Source organism: Apus apus, chromosome 6 (assembly GCF_020740795.1).
Source record: "Apus apus isolate bApuApu2 chromosome 6, bApuApu2.pri.cur, whole genome shotgun sequence".
NCBI classification, from domain to species: Eukaryota; Metazoa; Chordata; class Aves; order Apodiformes; family Apodidae; genus Apus; species Apus apus.
The window spans coordinates 31,955,914-31,972,835 of record NC_067287.1 but is presented as its reverse complement, the minus strand read 5'-3'; the positions used below and the strand labels follow the sequence as shown (position 1 = coordinate 31,972,835).

Sequence of the window (16,922 nt, the reverse complement as noted above, 5' to 3'; positions counted from 1 at the left end):
AGCCAGGCCGGATTTTTCAGTTGTTCCCTCTTGTTAAGTCACAGTTTTCTGAACTGTCTGATTCTCTGTAGTTATTCTAACTTGGTTTTACTTATTAGATCTTCAAAAATTGTCCTTGTTAGCCTGATTTAAAAGTTCATGAATGCCCATGAAAGATTTGTTTTGTATTTTAAAAGTATGTTGAATCAGTCAACTTATGTCTTAGTGAAAGATGATTAGATTTTTACTTCCTATTTTGGGAGTTTTGTGATTCTACCAGACTTGTCTGTCCAAGCATGCCTGTGCATGGGGAGGGAAGTTCTCTAGTCACTGCATCATCATCTAAGCCCTGGTGAAGCTTCAGCATTATTCACTAAAGGCCTTCTGTGTTGAAAAATTTTGCATCACCTGTGCATTGTTCAGGGGTATCTTTGACAGACCCATATTGGCTGTGTTCTTAACACTGACCTATTCTTAACGTTGCTTACCATAGTAGTGTGTAAGGGAATCTTGAGGCTTATTTGCAGGAATTGTCTTCCAACTAGAGAGGGAGAGGCTTCTGTTCCTGGGATCTTGTTCTCTAGTACTGATGGAGTCGATGGCTCTGGATCTTTAGCTCTGACTTGCTTGTTCTTTTTTCTGTGTGCTCCTTGCTCCAGTTCATCTTTAGTGGTTTTTTTCCTGCTGGAAGGGGAAAGACACTCCTCCCACAGCTTTTCCCACCACCATGCTGAGTACTGCCTGTCCCTAGAGATGGTGCAGAAAGGGAGAGGCTGCCCCATCTGTGCGCCCCAGACATTTCTGTGCTGTTACGTACTATCTTCTAGATAGAAATGAGTTTGGATGCCCTGGTTGGAGGGAAGAGGCTTTTATGCAGGGCTTCAACTAAGCTTCTCTTTGTGTAACCAACTCTCTACCTCTGGAGCTCAAGTTCTGGAGTTGGTCTTGGTGAAGGACTGATTCCTCTGCTTCCTCTGGGGGATGCAGTGGTGGGAGTGTGGGAGTGGAGAAGCATGGCTGGCTCACCCTGTGGCATTCACACATCTCAGGAATGGAATAGATGGGCATGGTTTTTCTAAAAGGATCTCACTTACTGAAGGTAAGTAGATGTTTCACTTAATCAAGTAAACACTTTGTTTAATTATTTAACTTTTAATTAAATACTCTTATCTGTAATTTAAACAGAATCAGTTTACTAATACTTTAGAATTAATTGATAATCAGAAGAATGTAAATGCAATAATCTCTGAGCATGCATTGGCTGAAAACTGGTTGTGGAAATGAGCTCAGTCCTTTCTGTGACCTTTGCTTTTTCTCTGTATTAGTTAATGGATTTATGTTTTTTTTACTCCTTGAGCTTCCTCCTCCTGCCTGTTACTATTTAAGATGAGTGAGCCTTTTCACGGTAGAGAGGTGGTGTTTTAAGGAGGCAGACTCAGAGTAGGAGACTGAACTATGTGTGCACTTGATCATCTTGAGAGCAAGAGGTTGGTGCTGAAGGAGGTGAATTTTGGTTGAGTCTCTTTTATAGCTCCAAATGTAAATGGAAAAAACCTTCTGCTCCCAAATACTGCTTCTGGTGTCCCTGTTAGGTTGTATTTTATGCAAAATATTATGGTAGTAGAGCAGAAATAACGGACAAAAAGTTTAAACAAACCCTCAAGATTGTGTTTTTTCTGCTGCACTGATCTGTTTGTCAGCAAACAGTGACACCTGTCCCATCACTTCCCCCTCTGCTCCTCCTCGCTGTCCGAATGCTCTGCCTGGTGCAGAGAGGAGGGGCAGCAGCCTTCCTGGGCAGACCTCGGTGTTCTCCTCACACACTTGCTGCCGGGGAACTGGGCAGCCCTTCCTTCCCCATAGCCCATCTGGCTGCCCTTAGCAGCTGCTGCCATCCCAGTCAGTAGTTAGATCCTTAATGTAAAGGTCAAAAAACCTTCTAACTTAAAAAAGTTATCCATCACATTTATATAATTTTAAATCAAGTTTTAAGTTAATCGTAAAGCAGTAATATTGCATAAAATGACATGTTCCTATGTAGTCAGCTCAACCCTCCAGATGCAGTCTGGTTACAGAGCACTGGAGCAAGTCTTTGTTGCAGTCATATAAGCAATTAATGCATCTAAATAATTCCAGACTGAAAGCTGTTAGTACTGTATTGCTATCTCAGCCAAGGGGGAGCAGTTTCAGGCTGCAGGAGGGTAGATTTGGTTAGACATTAGGAGGAAACTCCTGTGAGGGTGGTGAGACACTGGCACAGGTTGCCCAGAGAAGATATGAATACCCCATTCCCAGAAACATCTAAGGCCAGGTTGGATGGGGCTTTGAGCAGACTGATCTAGTGGAAGGTGTCCCTGCCTGAGGCAAGGAGGTTGGAACTAGGTGAGCTTTAAGGTCTTTTCCCACCCAACCCAAACCATTTTGTGATTCTGGGAGAAGCTCCTCTGTGATCCTTGGTAAATAACTAGCTGGCTTGCCTGAGGCTGGTGCAGCCGTAGCAGTATGGTTGCTTTAAAGCTGCATTGGATGTGTGTATGTGAACGTACAACCTCTTATGTGGCTGCTGTTCTGGAGATAGTTTGTGGGAGAAGCAGCTTTCAGTATATACATGAGCTGTGTTAGAACATGACTGCTAAAATCTGTAAGGCAGTTACTGAGGAATAAATGTTTTGGAGCAGCGGCACAATGTGAATAACTGCCATGCAAGTGGCATTTTGAGTTAATTCCACTCCAAAACTAAACTCTGTGGCAGTGGCTTTAAAAGTTACTGTCGCAGCTTTGGCTCCAAAAATAAATGCTGCACCCATAGATGATAAAACTAATGGAGCTGGGGTTCATAATCCCTCTGAGCTACAGAGAGGAGCTTGCACCATCTAGAGGAAAAGCAGTGATGGTTTGTGTACTAGGAAGTGGGCTGGAGAGAAAAAAATTACAGTCTGGTTTCCTGTGTTAGTTTCAAAACATGAAAGAGTAAATATTTGCAGACTACAGTGTTATTTTTGCACTTTCTTCAAATTGCATGAGGAAACAAGGATCAGCAGTGCAGAAAATAGGCTAAAGAGCTGGGGGGAAAAACCCCATAGAGAGATGACAGTTTTATGGAGCCTTGTTTGTATTGACAGGTATTTCTGTATGTCATCTGTGTGTATAACTGTGTATTAATTTATTCACCTGTCCTCTATTTATGGTGTAATGGGAACAAAGACTCTCACAAGGAATTTCAGCTTGATACATTTTTGTGAACCTTGTGTTAATTTAAGGTCTTCTGGGCAAGAGGCTCTGTTAGAGGCAGCTGGCATTTGGTTGCTGTAGAGGTAGCTGGGGTTGTGCACCACTCTTAGTAGAGGCAGAAGACTTCTTTTTGCATCTTTCAGAACGTTCTTTAGAGAAATTGTCTTTTTTTATGTAACTGATAGGGTTTTTTGATAGAACAAGGTAATGTTGTGGCTTGATCTGGAAACTGTTTGAAGTGCCTTCATTGACTGTCCCTCCCTAGAAATGCTCAGGGGCAGAATGTCCCCAGGCAAGCTCTGAGATGGCTGCAGAGCAGGCCCTCACCTGGGTGGCCCCTCAGCTGGGCTTGAAAGCAGGTGAATAAAGCACAGCACTGAAGTTGGGGTGCTGTGTCCCAGGAGGCCCCTGGCAGTGGGTGAGCAGGGTCATGGGCATCCCTGCTGTGAAACCGAGGGAATGCTGAGCTGAGGTTGGAGGTGAGAGGTGCTACACGTGCATGTCTGCAGCACTGGCACTGTGGGCATTCCTGAAGGCTTTAAGAAACTTCAGAGGAAGGACAGAGGAACACTTCAGTGCTTTGAACAAACCTGTTTTGTTTTGGGTGGGTGTCCTGGTTTGAGCCAGTGTTGTTGTCGAACCTGAGTCAAATGGAGACAGTGGGTAAGAGTTTATGGTTCAGCCTTAGTTTTTACTTTTAAATGTTTTTCTTATCCTTAGGCAATAACTTTTAATTTATTTCAGAAGCTCCGTTGACTCAGTTTTGTTTGAGATTTCTTTCCCTACAAAGTGCAGCTTATCTTCATGCTGAAGAATGGTATTCTAAAGGAAAACTGTGATTGTCTCTTTTAGACTTCAGCATTTTTTCCCCCAACACTAGCCTTGTCAGCAGACCCTGGAGAGCAGATTCCAGTTTATTACAAGTTAATTGTAAATACAAAAAAGGTCAATCTTTAAAAAAGGTGGTCCTTTCTAGTGTCTGAATGTACAGACACCTGCATTCCTCTAGGATATTCATCTGCAGTTTATCTTTGTTCTTTTAGGGACTACTTGCATTCTAGGTTTGATTTCAAAGTTGAAGCTTCCATTTTGACCAGGTTTGAGGTTTTGTTGTGGTTGGTTTTTTCCAATTTTATTTTGAAGCCTTACATGCAGGGAGAAAGGAATCTCTAGGCTATGCTTTGGGATAGTTGAATTGCAAGTACCATGTGTAAAAACTAGATCACTCAATTGTTCAGTTTATGCCCTAGTTGTTTTTTTTTTTTCTATTTTTTTATGGGTCACTACTGCTGTTTCAGAATTTATACGGGTGTCTTGGATTTCAGGATTTTTTTTTCCATTGATAGAATAAGTGCCTAAAAGTCTGCAGCTTTTCCAGGGAGCGGGAGGAGAGATTGCTTTTTGCTGCATACTGGGATGACCCCCATCAGGGGATCAGCTCTGGGACAAGTAGCAGGACAGTGTTACTGTGCAGTTGAATTGATGGTGATTTGAGAGCTTTGATTGCTTTGTGTGGTCCCTCTCAGCTCATGTAAGGTCAGGAGAACAGGAAGCCTTGATGGCAGCCAGTCTCTTCCCACCATGAAACGTTAATCCTCGCTTGCTAGACAAACGCTCACCTTAGGCAGCTTAGAAATCTATTTTTTGCCTTTCAGTGTTAATCCAGGGCTGAGCCGGATGAGCCCAGCCCTGTGCTGTTGGCAGTGGCTGTGGAAGCCCAGCGTTGCCCAGGGGGAGGGAGGTGGGTGGCATCCCTGGGCAAGGGGGGACTTGGCTGCTGTGACCCAGCTGCTGTCAGCGGGGTGAGGAGAGAGCCCCAGTGCTTTCTGCTGGTCGTCACAGTGTGCTGCCAGGATCTGCAGTTTTGAAATGGCATCTCTCAAACTTTGCCTATGAATGGGGAAGTTGTGCTGTCTCATCCTCAGGGGTTGGTGCAGGGGCCAAAGGAAGAGAGCCAAGGTGTCATGGATGCAGACAGACTGTGCTGCAGCCCTGGTAGGTTTGAGTGGTGCTTGAGAGATGCTTCCAGGCAAGTCAGTCTGATTACTCTGGTGCTTTTGGCACTAGTAAAGAACTGCAGAACTTTATTCCCATTTCAGTGCAGCTCTGAAGCTGGGAGCATTTGTCAGGAGACTGGGTGGTACCAAGAGTCTTGTTTACCTGGGACCTGCTCTGAGATCCCAGTGTGTCAGGACCGGGGGTCTGGACAACAGTTGCTTGTCACTGGGGAAGTCCTGAGCTGCCAGAGATGAAGTTTATATCCCAGTTTATCACACCCCCTCTGTGCTGTGCCAGGGAATGTTTAAAGCTTTGTTCTTCAAGACAGTTGGTCAGGAGGGCAGGGTTCCCTAAAGGAAATGCTGCATTCCATTTTAAGTGCAAAAAATGAGATGTGAGAGAAGAGAGTGGTGGCCATTTTTTCTCAGTTAGCTCTCTTGTCTCTTCCCCCATATCCTACCCCCTTCTTAGTTGTTTTTGAAAGTCTTCTGTCAGCATGTGGGGTCTGGTGCATGTTGAAGTTAATGGACATTCAAGTTTTTGAGAACAGTGTGCATTCAGACAACTCGTTTTCCTCCAGTGTTTTGAACATCTTTTTCTGAAGGCTAACCTGTGACATCGCCCCTGAATACCATTTAAGGAGCACTGGGAAGATTATAGGGGGGTTTGTTTGTTTATCCTTGTTTATATTGCCTTTAGCAACACCATTTTAAACTATTGTGCTTGACTGTATTCCTTAGCCACCTGGAGAAACAGTAAGGTTAGAAGTCATATTTTTATAGACTTCAAATCCTGCAATGCTTTCTAAGAAATTAGGGAGGGTAGGGGGGACAGGACACAGCAGGAAATTAAAATCCAGATTCAGCGACCTTTTCAGCTTAGAGCTCCTCATGGAATTAACCCAGCTCTGAGCAAATCTGTTTTCTTCTGAAGGGTTTGTTTTCTTTGCCTGCACAGCTGTTGGGCTTTCCTCTCCTGCCCCGAGCAGGGAGCGGAGGCTCGCCCGGCAGTGCTGGAGTCGCCCTGACAGAGCAGAGCAGGACAAGCAGCCCCGTGGTGACAGGGATGCTCAGGCAGGCACAGAGCAGGGGCTGGTGCAGCCAGGAGCTCCGGGTTGGTCCCATCTTGAGGCTGGGTTGTTTTATAAGAGCGCTGAAGAGTGTGTAGTGGTTTGTTTCCCTCTCTGGGCCTCAGTTTCCCAGTGGTGCTGGTAACAGTAGCAGCTTGCTCGCTGTGCAGTGCTGGGAGAGACCTGCTGTTGATAAGCATAAGAAAAAAATCCGCTACACTGGTCTATGTGGAGAGAAGTGATTCTCCTCTCAGTCTTGTGTGAGGATTCTTTATTAACCATCATGAGACTAAGGCTTATTTAAATAAGTCCTTTTGTGTGGGCTGGATTTGGATGTGCAGCCCAACTAGGAAAGGAAGATTTAAGGAAGACTGTTTTGGTACAAATGATCTTATCAAGGCTGTTCCCACATACCAGTCAAGCACTTTAGGTCAATTAGACCTGTTAAAATTTCACTTGTGATAAGTAACTTCAGGATATCAATACTGAAACTGAACCGAAACTTTTTTTTTTCATTGGGATTTTTTTGTTTTGTCCACTGAGAAATTAAAACAAACCAAAATAAACCCAAAGCTACCAAGCAACAAACCAAAGGCCGTGGTGTCTGACCACAGTGCTGCTTTGGCAGCGTGTTGCAGCAGCCTGGGGGACAGCAGAGCCTGTGCTCCCACAGCACCCTTGTGTTCCTGCCCCTTCCCTCTGCATGTGCAGCTGGTTTCACACCAGAGTCCTGCTGCCCGCCCGAGCTTCCAGGCTTCCGGCACCCGCAGGACGAGGAGGCCTTGGAAGTAACAGCAGTATGAAAGCTTTGGACTAGGAGTCACTTTGATGCTCAGTTTCCCTTTGTAACTTCCAATGCCGTGTCTCACTCAGTTTATGTTTTTGGGATGTGGGTTGGTGCTTTTTCCTGTTTTTTACCTTTAGGCCCCCCATGTTTATCTGAAGAGTCTGCGGCAGCGGCGTGGCTTCCTGCTGCTCTGAGCTCCCAGTGTTTCCTTCCTTTCACTTCACCTCAGTGTAGTTCTTCAGCATCAACAGCCTTGATTTTTTTCTTTCTGGTGCTGCTCATGTTCTCACCCCCAGACTCACGGAATGGTTAGTTGGAAAGGACCTCTGGAGGGTTTGGTCATCAGGTCCCCTTGGACGTGAAGCAGGACTCTTGCCAGCACTGGACTGAGTCAGTTGTAGCTTCATCCAGCTCAGTCCAAGACCTTTAAGACCTACTAACCTGAAGGTGAAAATAGAAAGTGTGTGGTCTGGCACTTTTGATCTGTAATGCTGAGTGACACAAATACTCCTGAGGAACTTTTCCTTGCTGGTTTCACCACCTGGATAACAAGGCTTATGTCCTGCGTTGGGGAAGAAGTGTTTGTGTACAAAGACGATTTCATTGTAGCTAAGTGAGAAGTTCTCTCTATTTCTGAGGATTAACGAGGGCTGTTCAGTTACACCAGTGCAGGGAGAGCAGGTTTTACCTCCCATTCGACACAGGGTGGAGCAGTTTTTGCTCTGGATTTGGTGCTGCTGTAGATGTGTGCAGTGGTAGGTACATGGTATGTGTGTGGTTTGTTCTGTAGGGTAAGGTTTGCTTCGGCTCAGGTATAGCAGAGGGACTCCAGCCCTTCTGCTTTTGTTACAGTTTCATAGTTAATTAATTCTGTGCAGGAGAAAAAGGTCAGGTTGAAGGTAAACTTTTTGTTCCTGTAGAGAAGGCAAAAATTGTGTTACAGAAGCACCAGTACTGAATGGGGCATATAGAAGATGATGAGCCACTCAATGAGAAACTCACTGACAGAGCCTAAACACTTAGATTAGTTACCTTATCCATGGTGCCCTGCTTAGTTTGAATGGATGCAGCTCACAGGTTGTTGCACAATGTTATTTTTTTCTCCCCTTCAGTTAAAACCCCCATGACCATGTGTTTGCTACTCCCACTTGGAAGTTTCTTTGGCTCTTGATTTTTGCAGTGGCCTTGGTATTTCAGGCTAGTAAGATGTGAGCTGGGGGGGAGAGAATTTTTTTCTTGTACTTTCAAAGTCTTGATTGTGCTTGATTTTTATGGCAGCCTAAGTGAGATTTTTTGCAGATACAAAGCCCCTGGCAGCAATATGTTTTCACATAGTAACTTTTTCTCAAAGTGAATGATAACCTCTTACATGATGGTTTGATACAGATTTCAATATAATATTAATCTAAGGAGCTTATAAGAGGTGCTCCAGAAGATGTTAAAAATGTATTTTGTATTTTCAGGTTTTAAATTGTGTTCTTGAATTCCCTTTTTATGTCTATCTTTGCTGTTTATGGCTGCCTTTTGAGCAATTTCATTTTATACATTATAAAATTTGTTGAATTTTTTGCCTGGATGATGCTGCTGATAGAGTAGGCTGCAGTTTCAGAGTTGAGATGGGTTTTGTTGCTAGCAAATGCAACCTGATTTTTCCATAAAATCATGAAAGTCTCATGTGAAACAGGGGCAGCAGATAGCCCTGTGAGGGTTTGTTTCAGCAATGATGGCTACACTCTGTCTGCTTTTTTCTAGCCTAAGTTAATTCCTGACTGGTTTAAGATAATTATTCTATGAATAATTGTCCTGCTGAATTTGTCTCCTGCTTTTTCTATCCCATTACCTTTAGTGTTGTTCAGAAAACAGATGTATTTCTTCTCAGATTTCCTTCTGAACTAAAAAAGCAGAGATTTTTGGTTTGTTTTTTTTTTTTCTGTACTTGAATTTCTTTTCATTTTGATCCATCAAGAAATTCATCTTTATAACAATGTGACCTTGGATTTTGCATTATTTATCTTAAGAAAGGAGAGGATTTAACCTTTTCCAGCTTGTTGAGAGATATGGCATAAGCTGATTGTGTTAGAAAGCCTCAGGAATCTCTAAATTATGTTATGTCATGATAAAAAAACCAAAAATGGCTTCTTAGCAAAATGTTCAGCTGAATCCAGAGGGATTCTTGGCCCCCCAGCTGCACTCGGAAAGTTATTTTTTTATAAGGAAGGAGTGTTTGTTATTTTTATTTTATTATTTTAATAGATATTTGCATTTCCCAGAAACATAGAGAAGCCCAGCCAAATGTTCAGTTACACCTGAAGTGCTTTTTACTAAAGACAGAATGTCCTTTGCTCATCCTAGATACTGAAAAAAGGAGAGTATGCAGCACCTGCAGGACCTGAAAAGTCTGAGTGCAGGCAGCCTGCTCTGCCTGCAGGGCACGAGCAGCAGAGCAATGCTCAGCTTTGCTCTCAGCAAGGAAAACTGAATCATCCTGATGAAACTTACAGATTATCAAACCAAATTCCCCTTTCCTGCCCATATTTAAATACAGTCTGCAGCCCAGTGTCTATAAAAGATGTACATTCTTTTCGGGAGGTGCCTTCAGTGCGTTGGGGGCCTTTGAGGAGAGGCTTTGCAGGACTCTTAAGTCTGTCGAGCCTCACTGTGCAAACTGGAAGGGAGCTGCAAGAGTTTGTGGATACTGGAGTAAGGAGAGTGGCTCTGTTTCCATCCTGGCTCGGTCTCATTTTGCTTCAGTCTCTCTTTGCGTCAGCGCATGTTTGAGGCGTGAAAAAATAACAAGGAATCGTATGACTTTGATTTAGGAGAGGCACAGATGTTGGCTTTTCTGTGGCCCTGTGAAAATATGCCTGTGTTTTTGCAGAAATCTGTGGGAAACTTGCTTGTGGGTGGTGTTTTTTGTTTGTTTCTCCTCCTTCCTGTGAAAGGTCAGTTCAGCATCGGTTTTCTTCTTTATCTGTTGCTTGGCTAGTAGCAGTGACAGAACTTTATAAACTCAACTTAAAAAGCAACACAGCACTTAGGAATTCTACTGGAAAATGCTGTGAAGTGGTGCCTGGAAGTGGCCGTATCATTTTATGAAATAAGCTGATGTGGGATCCTTAATATGATCTTTATTGTCAGTTTTGGCTCTTGTTAAAACTTGTATGGTTATTATAGCCAAGTCATGCTAAAAATGTTCCTGGGATGAGGTTTGTAACCTAACAGTGTTGTTTCTTATTAGAGTAATTAATACAGCTGAGAAAAGCACAACTTGCTTAAGATTTACAGTATTTGGTCTAAAAAGGTGCTACTTTTGTTTGTCTTTAAGCCTTGCTTTTGTTGTAGAGATTCTTCATGTGATAGAATCATTTACAATAGCTTATTTGAAGAAAGTCTGCATATTAGATGTGTGCAAGGAATATCTGTGACACAGGAAAGCTGGTACCATTTCTTCTCTTCTGCTAACACGGATTTCTCCTGGCATTGGGAGTGTACTCTGGAAAACAAAAAAAAGATCCAAGCACACAAAAAAACCCCAACAACAAAGGACAGAAAGCAAAGCTTACTATTCCAGAGTTTGTCTTCTGAGGTGTTTATGGTTTCTGAATTGGACACAGCAATGCTGTCCTTGCAATTCAGTGTCACTGCTGTTGGGCAGTCAAACTGAGAAGTAGTTTGTCTGTACAGCAAGACTCGTGCTTTTTACACTAAGTAGAAAATAAATGCACATTTCATGATTCTCTTACTGTCCTCATGACTTCAGCCGTGGAAAGGCAGACATACAAGTACTGATGGCAAAGCAAACTGGAGTGAACTCTCCCAGTGTTTTACGCTGTAATGCACAATGTGGCCAGGGAAGGGGATGAAACTTAACAGGTTCATCAGCACTGGACTGTCTGGCCATGCTGGGGTTTTCTGCATTCTCCTGTTGTTTTCTTTTTGAGGAGGTGTCCCTGCCCATGCAGGGGGGGCTAGAACTAAATGATCTTTAAGGTCCCCTCCAACTCAAACTGTTCCGTGATTCTATGATTTGAAAGGAGCTAAATAAATTGGACTTTATCTGTCTTTGTAGGTGAAATCTGTGATAAATCTGCTGTTTGCTGCCTACACAGGGGATGTGTCTGCACTCCGGAGGTAAAGATTGGTGCGGGGTTGGGAATAGACAAGCTACTTGTTTGGTACCTGCTGTTGTTGTTTACTAATGATTATAGTAGTCTGTGTCCATGCTGGGGAGGGACATCCATGCTGCACCCGAGATTCAGAATGTGCTTTTAACACAGGCTTAATTACTGCATTTTAGTAGTTATGTTTTCCTGCCTCCTTTGGTTGAATGCATTTGGAAAGAAAATGTTTGAAAAATCATTTCTGTGCACAGATAGAGAAGTGCATGTCTTTAAACAAACAAAACAACCCCCCTAACCCAAAGAAAGAAACAACTCCAAAACCTAACCATCAGAAGGTGCCCTCACACTGTCCTGTGATCCCATTGTTTTCTGTTTCTTTTGATTGTAGTGAAGTAATTTCCTTCACCAATTGTTTGATAGTGATGGCAGAAAATTCTGCCTGTACTCCAGCCTGCTTTGTAAGTCAGTTGTGAAACTGCCACAACAAATCAGGCTGGTAAATGCACATTGTTGTTGGAGAGGTTAGGAAATCCAGCTTTGCTTTCTAAACCTGGAGCAGAATCTGGCAACATTTAAAGTAATAATAGCAGGAGACAAAATGAACATCATAATTTAGCTAGAATATACCTGAATGTAGTGAGTAGCTGGAAAACTGTGAATAATTTAACTCTGCTGTCCTGGAGCAGCATAGTTTGATGAGAGATTTCCCCCAATACTGTAACACTGTTCAGGATTTTCAGACAAGGGAGTCCTCCCTGGGGTTTCCTCAGCTGGCATAAGTTTATTTTGCCTTATATGAACTAATTTGTTCCTGTTAGATTTTAAATCAGATATGTTGACTGTTATGTTTCTTGCAAAGACATTTTGTTTTCTTTATAACTAGAGACCAGGAAGAAAGTTGAGCCCCTACCTTATTTTTGAAGCCCCTGCCATTATAACTTAAGATATGATGTGCTCTTGTTACCATTTATATCCCCTTGCAGCAGATGTTTAATCATTTTTAGCATAGGGGTATTGTTTGTTGCATGCAATTTTGAAACTTGCTTTAATTATGTAAGACTGCTCTCTAATAGTTTGGGGGGGTTTTTTGGTTTTGTTTTCTTATTTAGATTTGCTCTGTCAGGAATGGACATGGAACAAAGAGACTACGACTCAAGAACAGCCCTGCACGTAGCAGCTGCAGAAGGTAGTCCTTCCTACTGTGTGGATTTGCTCTCTGTTAATGGAACATGGTCAATTTTCTTCAGAGTTTCTTCGACTCTCCATACATGCTTACCTACCTTTGAAAATTTTGTGTGCATATATGTATATACATAGATATATATATAAATACATACACTCACAGTCCTGCTTTTCTTACAGGACATGTGGATGTTGTTAAATTTCTGCTGGAAGCATGCAAAGTGAATCCCTTCCCCAAAGACAGGTGAGTAATTTTACTGTCAGTTTGGAGGAGAGATGCTCCTCTGCACCTCTCTAGCCCCTGTGCTGGGAGGTGTCCATCAAATAAGAATGGAATGCATTGGGCCAGTACGTTGAAGCAGAAGGAACAGGTTCCTACTGGTTCTCTGTAGGTTCTGCAGAACAAACAGGAATAAAAAAAATTTGTGACACCATTAAAACTGCTGTTTAAAAGATGATGCTCATCTTAGAGTGTTTTCACAGGTATTGAACTGTGTGGTCTGTGTGCTTAATTGTCATCGAGTCTTAAGAACTAGATTTTTGGTGCTTTTGGCTCTGTACTTAGGTGCTAATTGTAGAAATACTGTTGCTCCTTCCTGTAGGTGGAATAACACTCCTATGGATGAAGCTTTACATTTTGGACACCACGATGTTTTTAAAATTCTTCAGGAATATCAGGTCCAATACACGCCATCAGAGGATTCCAACAACGGGAAGGAGAACCGAACGGTTCATAAAAACCTGGATGGCTTACTATAATCTTCAGCTAGATCCTAAGAATCAAATCACCTATTTAATTGTGGTATACATAAGTAATGAAGAGCGTGTGTGTTTCTATCTGATAGTGGTATATATTTTACAGAAGTCTCTGTTACTTCAGTGTTATGTTACAGGAGTTTCTATACGCACAGGACAAATCCAATCTCAAAAGAAACAAAACCAACTAAGAATCTCCCTCCATAATGTGAGCAATATTACCTCATGCTGCATATAATTGATGTATAAAAATATTTAGCTATTGTTGGCTTTACTGTGCACTACTTAATTTATTTTTGTGTTCTATGTGAATTCTAGTCTGTGGTCAGGAATTTTTTGGCTGAGTTTGTTGTTTCTATAGCCCTCTTGTTTCCAGTATGGCCAGGATGAGCCAGGGTGCTGTCAGGTGTGAGCGTCAGTGAGGTTTTCAAATGCTGAGGATGCTGATGTAGATTTAGACTGGGTGTGTTAGGTAAGGATCTGCACCTATCTTTGGGAAAAAAGAAATAAATACAAAAAATTTCCACACCACCTTGTTTACATAATATAAATATCAAGAGAGTATGTAGGTGACACTTGTCAATGGTCTAGGCTCGTTCTTATAGTCTTGTCAGGGAATTTGTTTGAAGGTTTGTTTGACCAAATGGTGTAGGGGAACGTGACTTGTAACATCAAACAATGTGTAGTGTGGTTTTTTGGGTTTTTTTGTTTGTTTGTTTTGGAAGTGTTTCTTCCAGTTCCCTTTGTCTCACCTCCCTCCTCTCTCTCCATGTTCAGCTGCTAAAGTCCTTCCCTGATGCTGGGGAAAGCAGGTGCTTCCACTCTATGCAGCCCTGTTCCTTGCAGGTATGTTTGCACTACAGCAAGTCTTGACAAGCTGCAAAAACCTCTTTCCGGGTCACGTGTGGGGTTCTTGGCAGTTGCACCAGGAACCAGCAAGGGGAATGGAAGTATGTGAAGGGCAAAGTACTAAACCAAATATTACATGGAAATCTGACTTAAACTAGGCTGGTAGTAAGGAACACGGATGGAGTGAAACAGCTTTAAGGAGCACAGAGCCAATCAAAGCATGAGCGGAGCAGGAGATAAGCCACATTTTTGGGTATGTTCTCATCTTGCACTACCATCAACCAGGGAGCAGGATATCCCGTCAGTAGGATTCTGCTGGTGTAGCACAGGAGTTCAGCAACAGGAGCACAAATTGTAGGTGTGATGCCTTTGGGGGTGAGTGGTGGTGTTGTGGTGCCACGCGGGAAGTGTCAATGCAGGAGCTTGTTGTTTGCAGAAGTACATTAGGACAGGAGCAGTTGCTTCTGCCAGTTCTGTGGCACACAGCCTCGGCAGTGAGCAGTCACTTCAAGTTAAGAGTTTGATGTTCACCAAACGCCACAATTGTTGGACACAGGCAAGAATTTTAGCACAAGAATTTTAGGCAAGAGTTGTTTAGCATGTGGAAAAGCAGGTTGTGCACGAGAACTGTATATGTGGCTGTTTTTATCCTAGCACGTAGTGTACAAGTCCTGAGTAGATATCGAAGTTCAAATTCTCTGTTTAGGCACCAAAATCCTCCTGAAATAATACCCAAATTCTTTTTAGAATGGTCCAAGCACTTTATAAAGATGATCTGAACCGCATTATCCTCCTTTTGCAAATGAGTCTGTGAAGGCATAGAGAGAAGTAACTTCTCAAGAGTGATCCAGTAGGTCAGTAGAGTTGAAAATAAATCCAGTCAAGTTCCTGTACAGTCCCTTGTGGATATGCCATACTGCCTCCCTGGAGGGAGGACAAATTGCATGGAAAAGTGCTTGATACTCATCACAAGCAGTGACTGTCTTTGTGATGATGAAATCTTGGAAGAGTCTGAACGTTTAAAGCCTTGAAATCACATTTTGAATCTGGCTGGCATGGTTATCAAACACTTTTTCTCAAGAATCTTACTGTTCTTTTTCCTTACTGGTTTGTTTTTTTTTTTTCCTTCTCTTTAACTGAAGATCAGCTGTTTTTCTGAAGGCTTTTAACCCGTTCTTTTCAAGTCCTGTGTCACAGCCACCTTAGTTCTGATCGAGAACTAAACAAAATGGCCTCTTGACTCTTTATTGAGCCACATTGGTCACTCAGTAGCACAAGGGCCTCTTCTCTGCTGCACCCTGAACTAAATTCCAACATACTTTCTTTGGCAACCGTTCTGTTAACTTTAGTGTAGAGGAGTGTTTTCAGATGGACTCCTATTTACTATTCTGTATCTCAGTGCTAATCTGACTTCTTCCATATTTTTTTCCCTATTAAAACATATCCTTTGGCTTCTCAGAAAAATACCGGATTTAGCTTTATTTGATTGACATTTGCATTGTTCATACTGGCATTTGTTTTTAAAAAGACGTATATTACATCCTACACATGTATACAAAAAAACCAAAAGAAGGCATTTTAGCTGAGTTAACATTAAAGATGTGTCCCTAAACTTAATGCTTTCCTGAATCATGCTGAGTGCTTTTAGCTGGTCTTAGAGCTTCAGTGCATTTTTGCTGGTTAGTTTTAGTATTTTCTCACTGTGAGAGGATGCATTCTTTTGTAATGTCCAGTTCAGCAATGCAGCTATTTAGAGATGGTGTTATTTATAAATATATGCAGTATATGGTTTGGCTGTTTATTATTCATGACACTGACATGTAGATTTTACCATCAATAGCTTTTGGTTATCTCCTCAAATGCTGACTTCCTTACGCTCCAAAGAGGACTCCTCCACTCTTGTTTTTATGTCATATCTGTTTCTTCTGTATCACAACCCGAAATCGTTAAGTTAACTTAATGCTTTGTACTCAGAAATGTTGTGATAGTCTTAGCATTAATTAGCCTATCTTTGTGAACAAAATGTGTTGTACCAGGTTTTTTTTGCTTCAGAGCTGGACTATCAGTGACTGTACTTCCTGGCAGTAGCTTCTGGTCATTGTAACTGACTGGGCTGATCTTGACTTTTAGATTCTGTGTTGTGGGGAATGGACGTGATGAATGTATTTCTAGCAGTTTCCCATGAATGAATCTAAACTTCAGCTGTACTGGTTCTGAAAATGAAAGTTATTTATTTTAAGAAATAAAATCCAGATAGTGTTGCTTTTTACAGCATAATAAATGGAAATACCAAGGTGATGATGATGATGGTTTGGGTTTTATTGGTTATGTGTCTGCCTGACATTGAATTAAGCCTCCAGTCGTGGGGAAGGCTGTCCAGGAAAATCCACTTGGGTCATTTCCATTGTGCAAAGCTTAAAGGAAACCAGAATGAGTTTATCCATTAACCTGCACTTTTAGAGCTGTGTCCTTTCACTGGCTGCTTTTTGTTAGTGCTGGAATTCCTAAGTGGATTGGCCAAGTGCCCTCAGCAGCTCTGGCTTTCACTTGCCTACTCATCATTCCTGCTGATCTTCATCTCACCAAGTTTCTTTCCTTTTGTGTAGTTAGTCTGACAAGTGTTAGGTCAGGGATTGTGTCAATAGCCCCAGAGAAAAATGATGCAGAAGTGGGACAGCTTGATAGTTCACATAGTGCAGCTGCGGATCAGTTATCCTATTGATTAATTCAAATTAGAAATTCCAGCTGAGTTTATTGAAGTTTGGTTGGGGAAGAAAAATCAGCTGTGTGATGCAAGCAATAATGAAAAATGGTATTTGAACAGGCACCTTCTAGGAACCCTGTAATACAGTCTGTCCTGCAATGGTGCTGTGAATTAAAAGTATCTATACTGCCTTAAGCTTCAGAACTGTAAGTGTTTAGCTCTACAAACAAGCTTAAAATGAGAAAA

General features: G+C 42.2%; 1 protein-coding gene across 2 annotated transcripts in view; it reads left to right on the top strand.

Moving 5' to 3' along the window:
- Positions 1-13,293, top strand: part of GLS (glutaminase) — a 59,807-nt gene extending 46,514 nt beyond the window's left edge. The window contains exons 15-18 of one of the 2 annotated variants that reach the window (XM_051624203.1): positions 11,134-11,195; positions 12,295-12,371; positions 12,548-12,611; positions 12,970-13,293. In XM_051624203.1, the coding sequence (XP_051480163.1) occupies positions 11,134-11,195; positions 12,295-12,371; positions 12,548-12,611; positions 12,970-13,126 (360 nt within the window). In that variant the 3' untranslated portion in view covers positions 13,127-13,293. The remainder of the gene's footprint in view (positions 1-11,133; positions 11,196-12,294; positions 12,372-12,547; positions 12,612-12,969) is intronic. The other variant, XM_051624204.1, reaches the window with a different exon arrangement.
- The last annotated feature ends 3,629 nt before the right edge of the window (positions 13,294-16,922 follow it).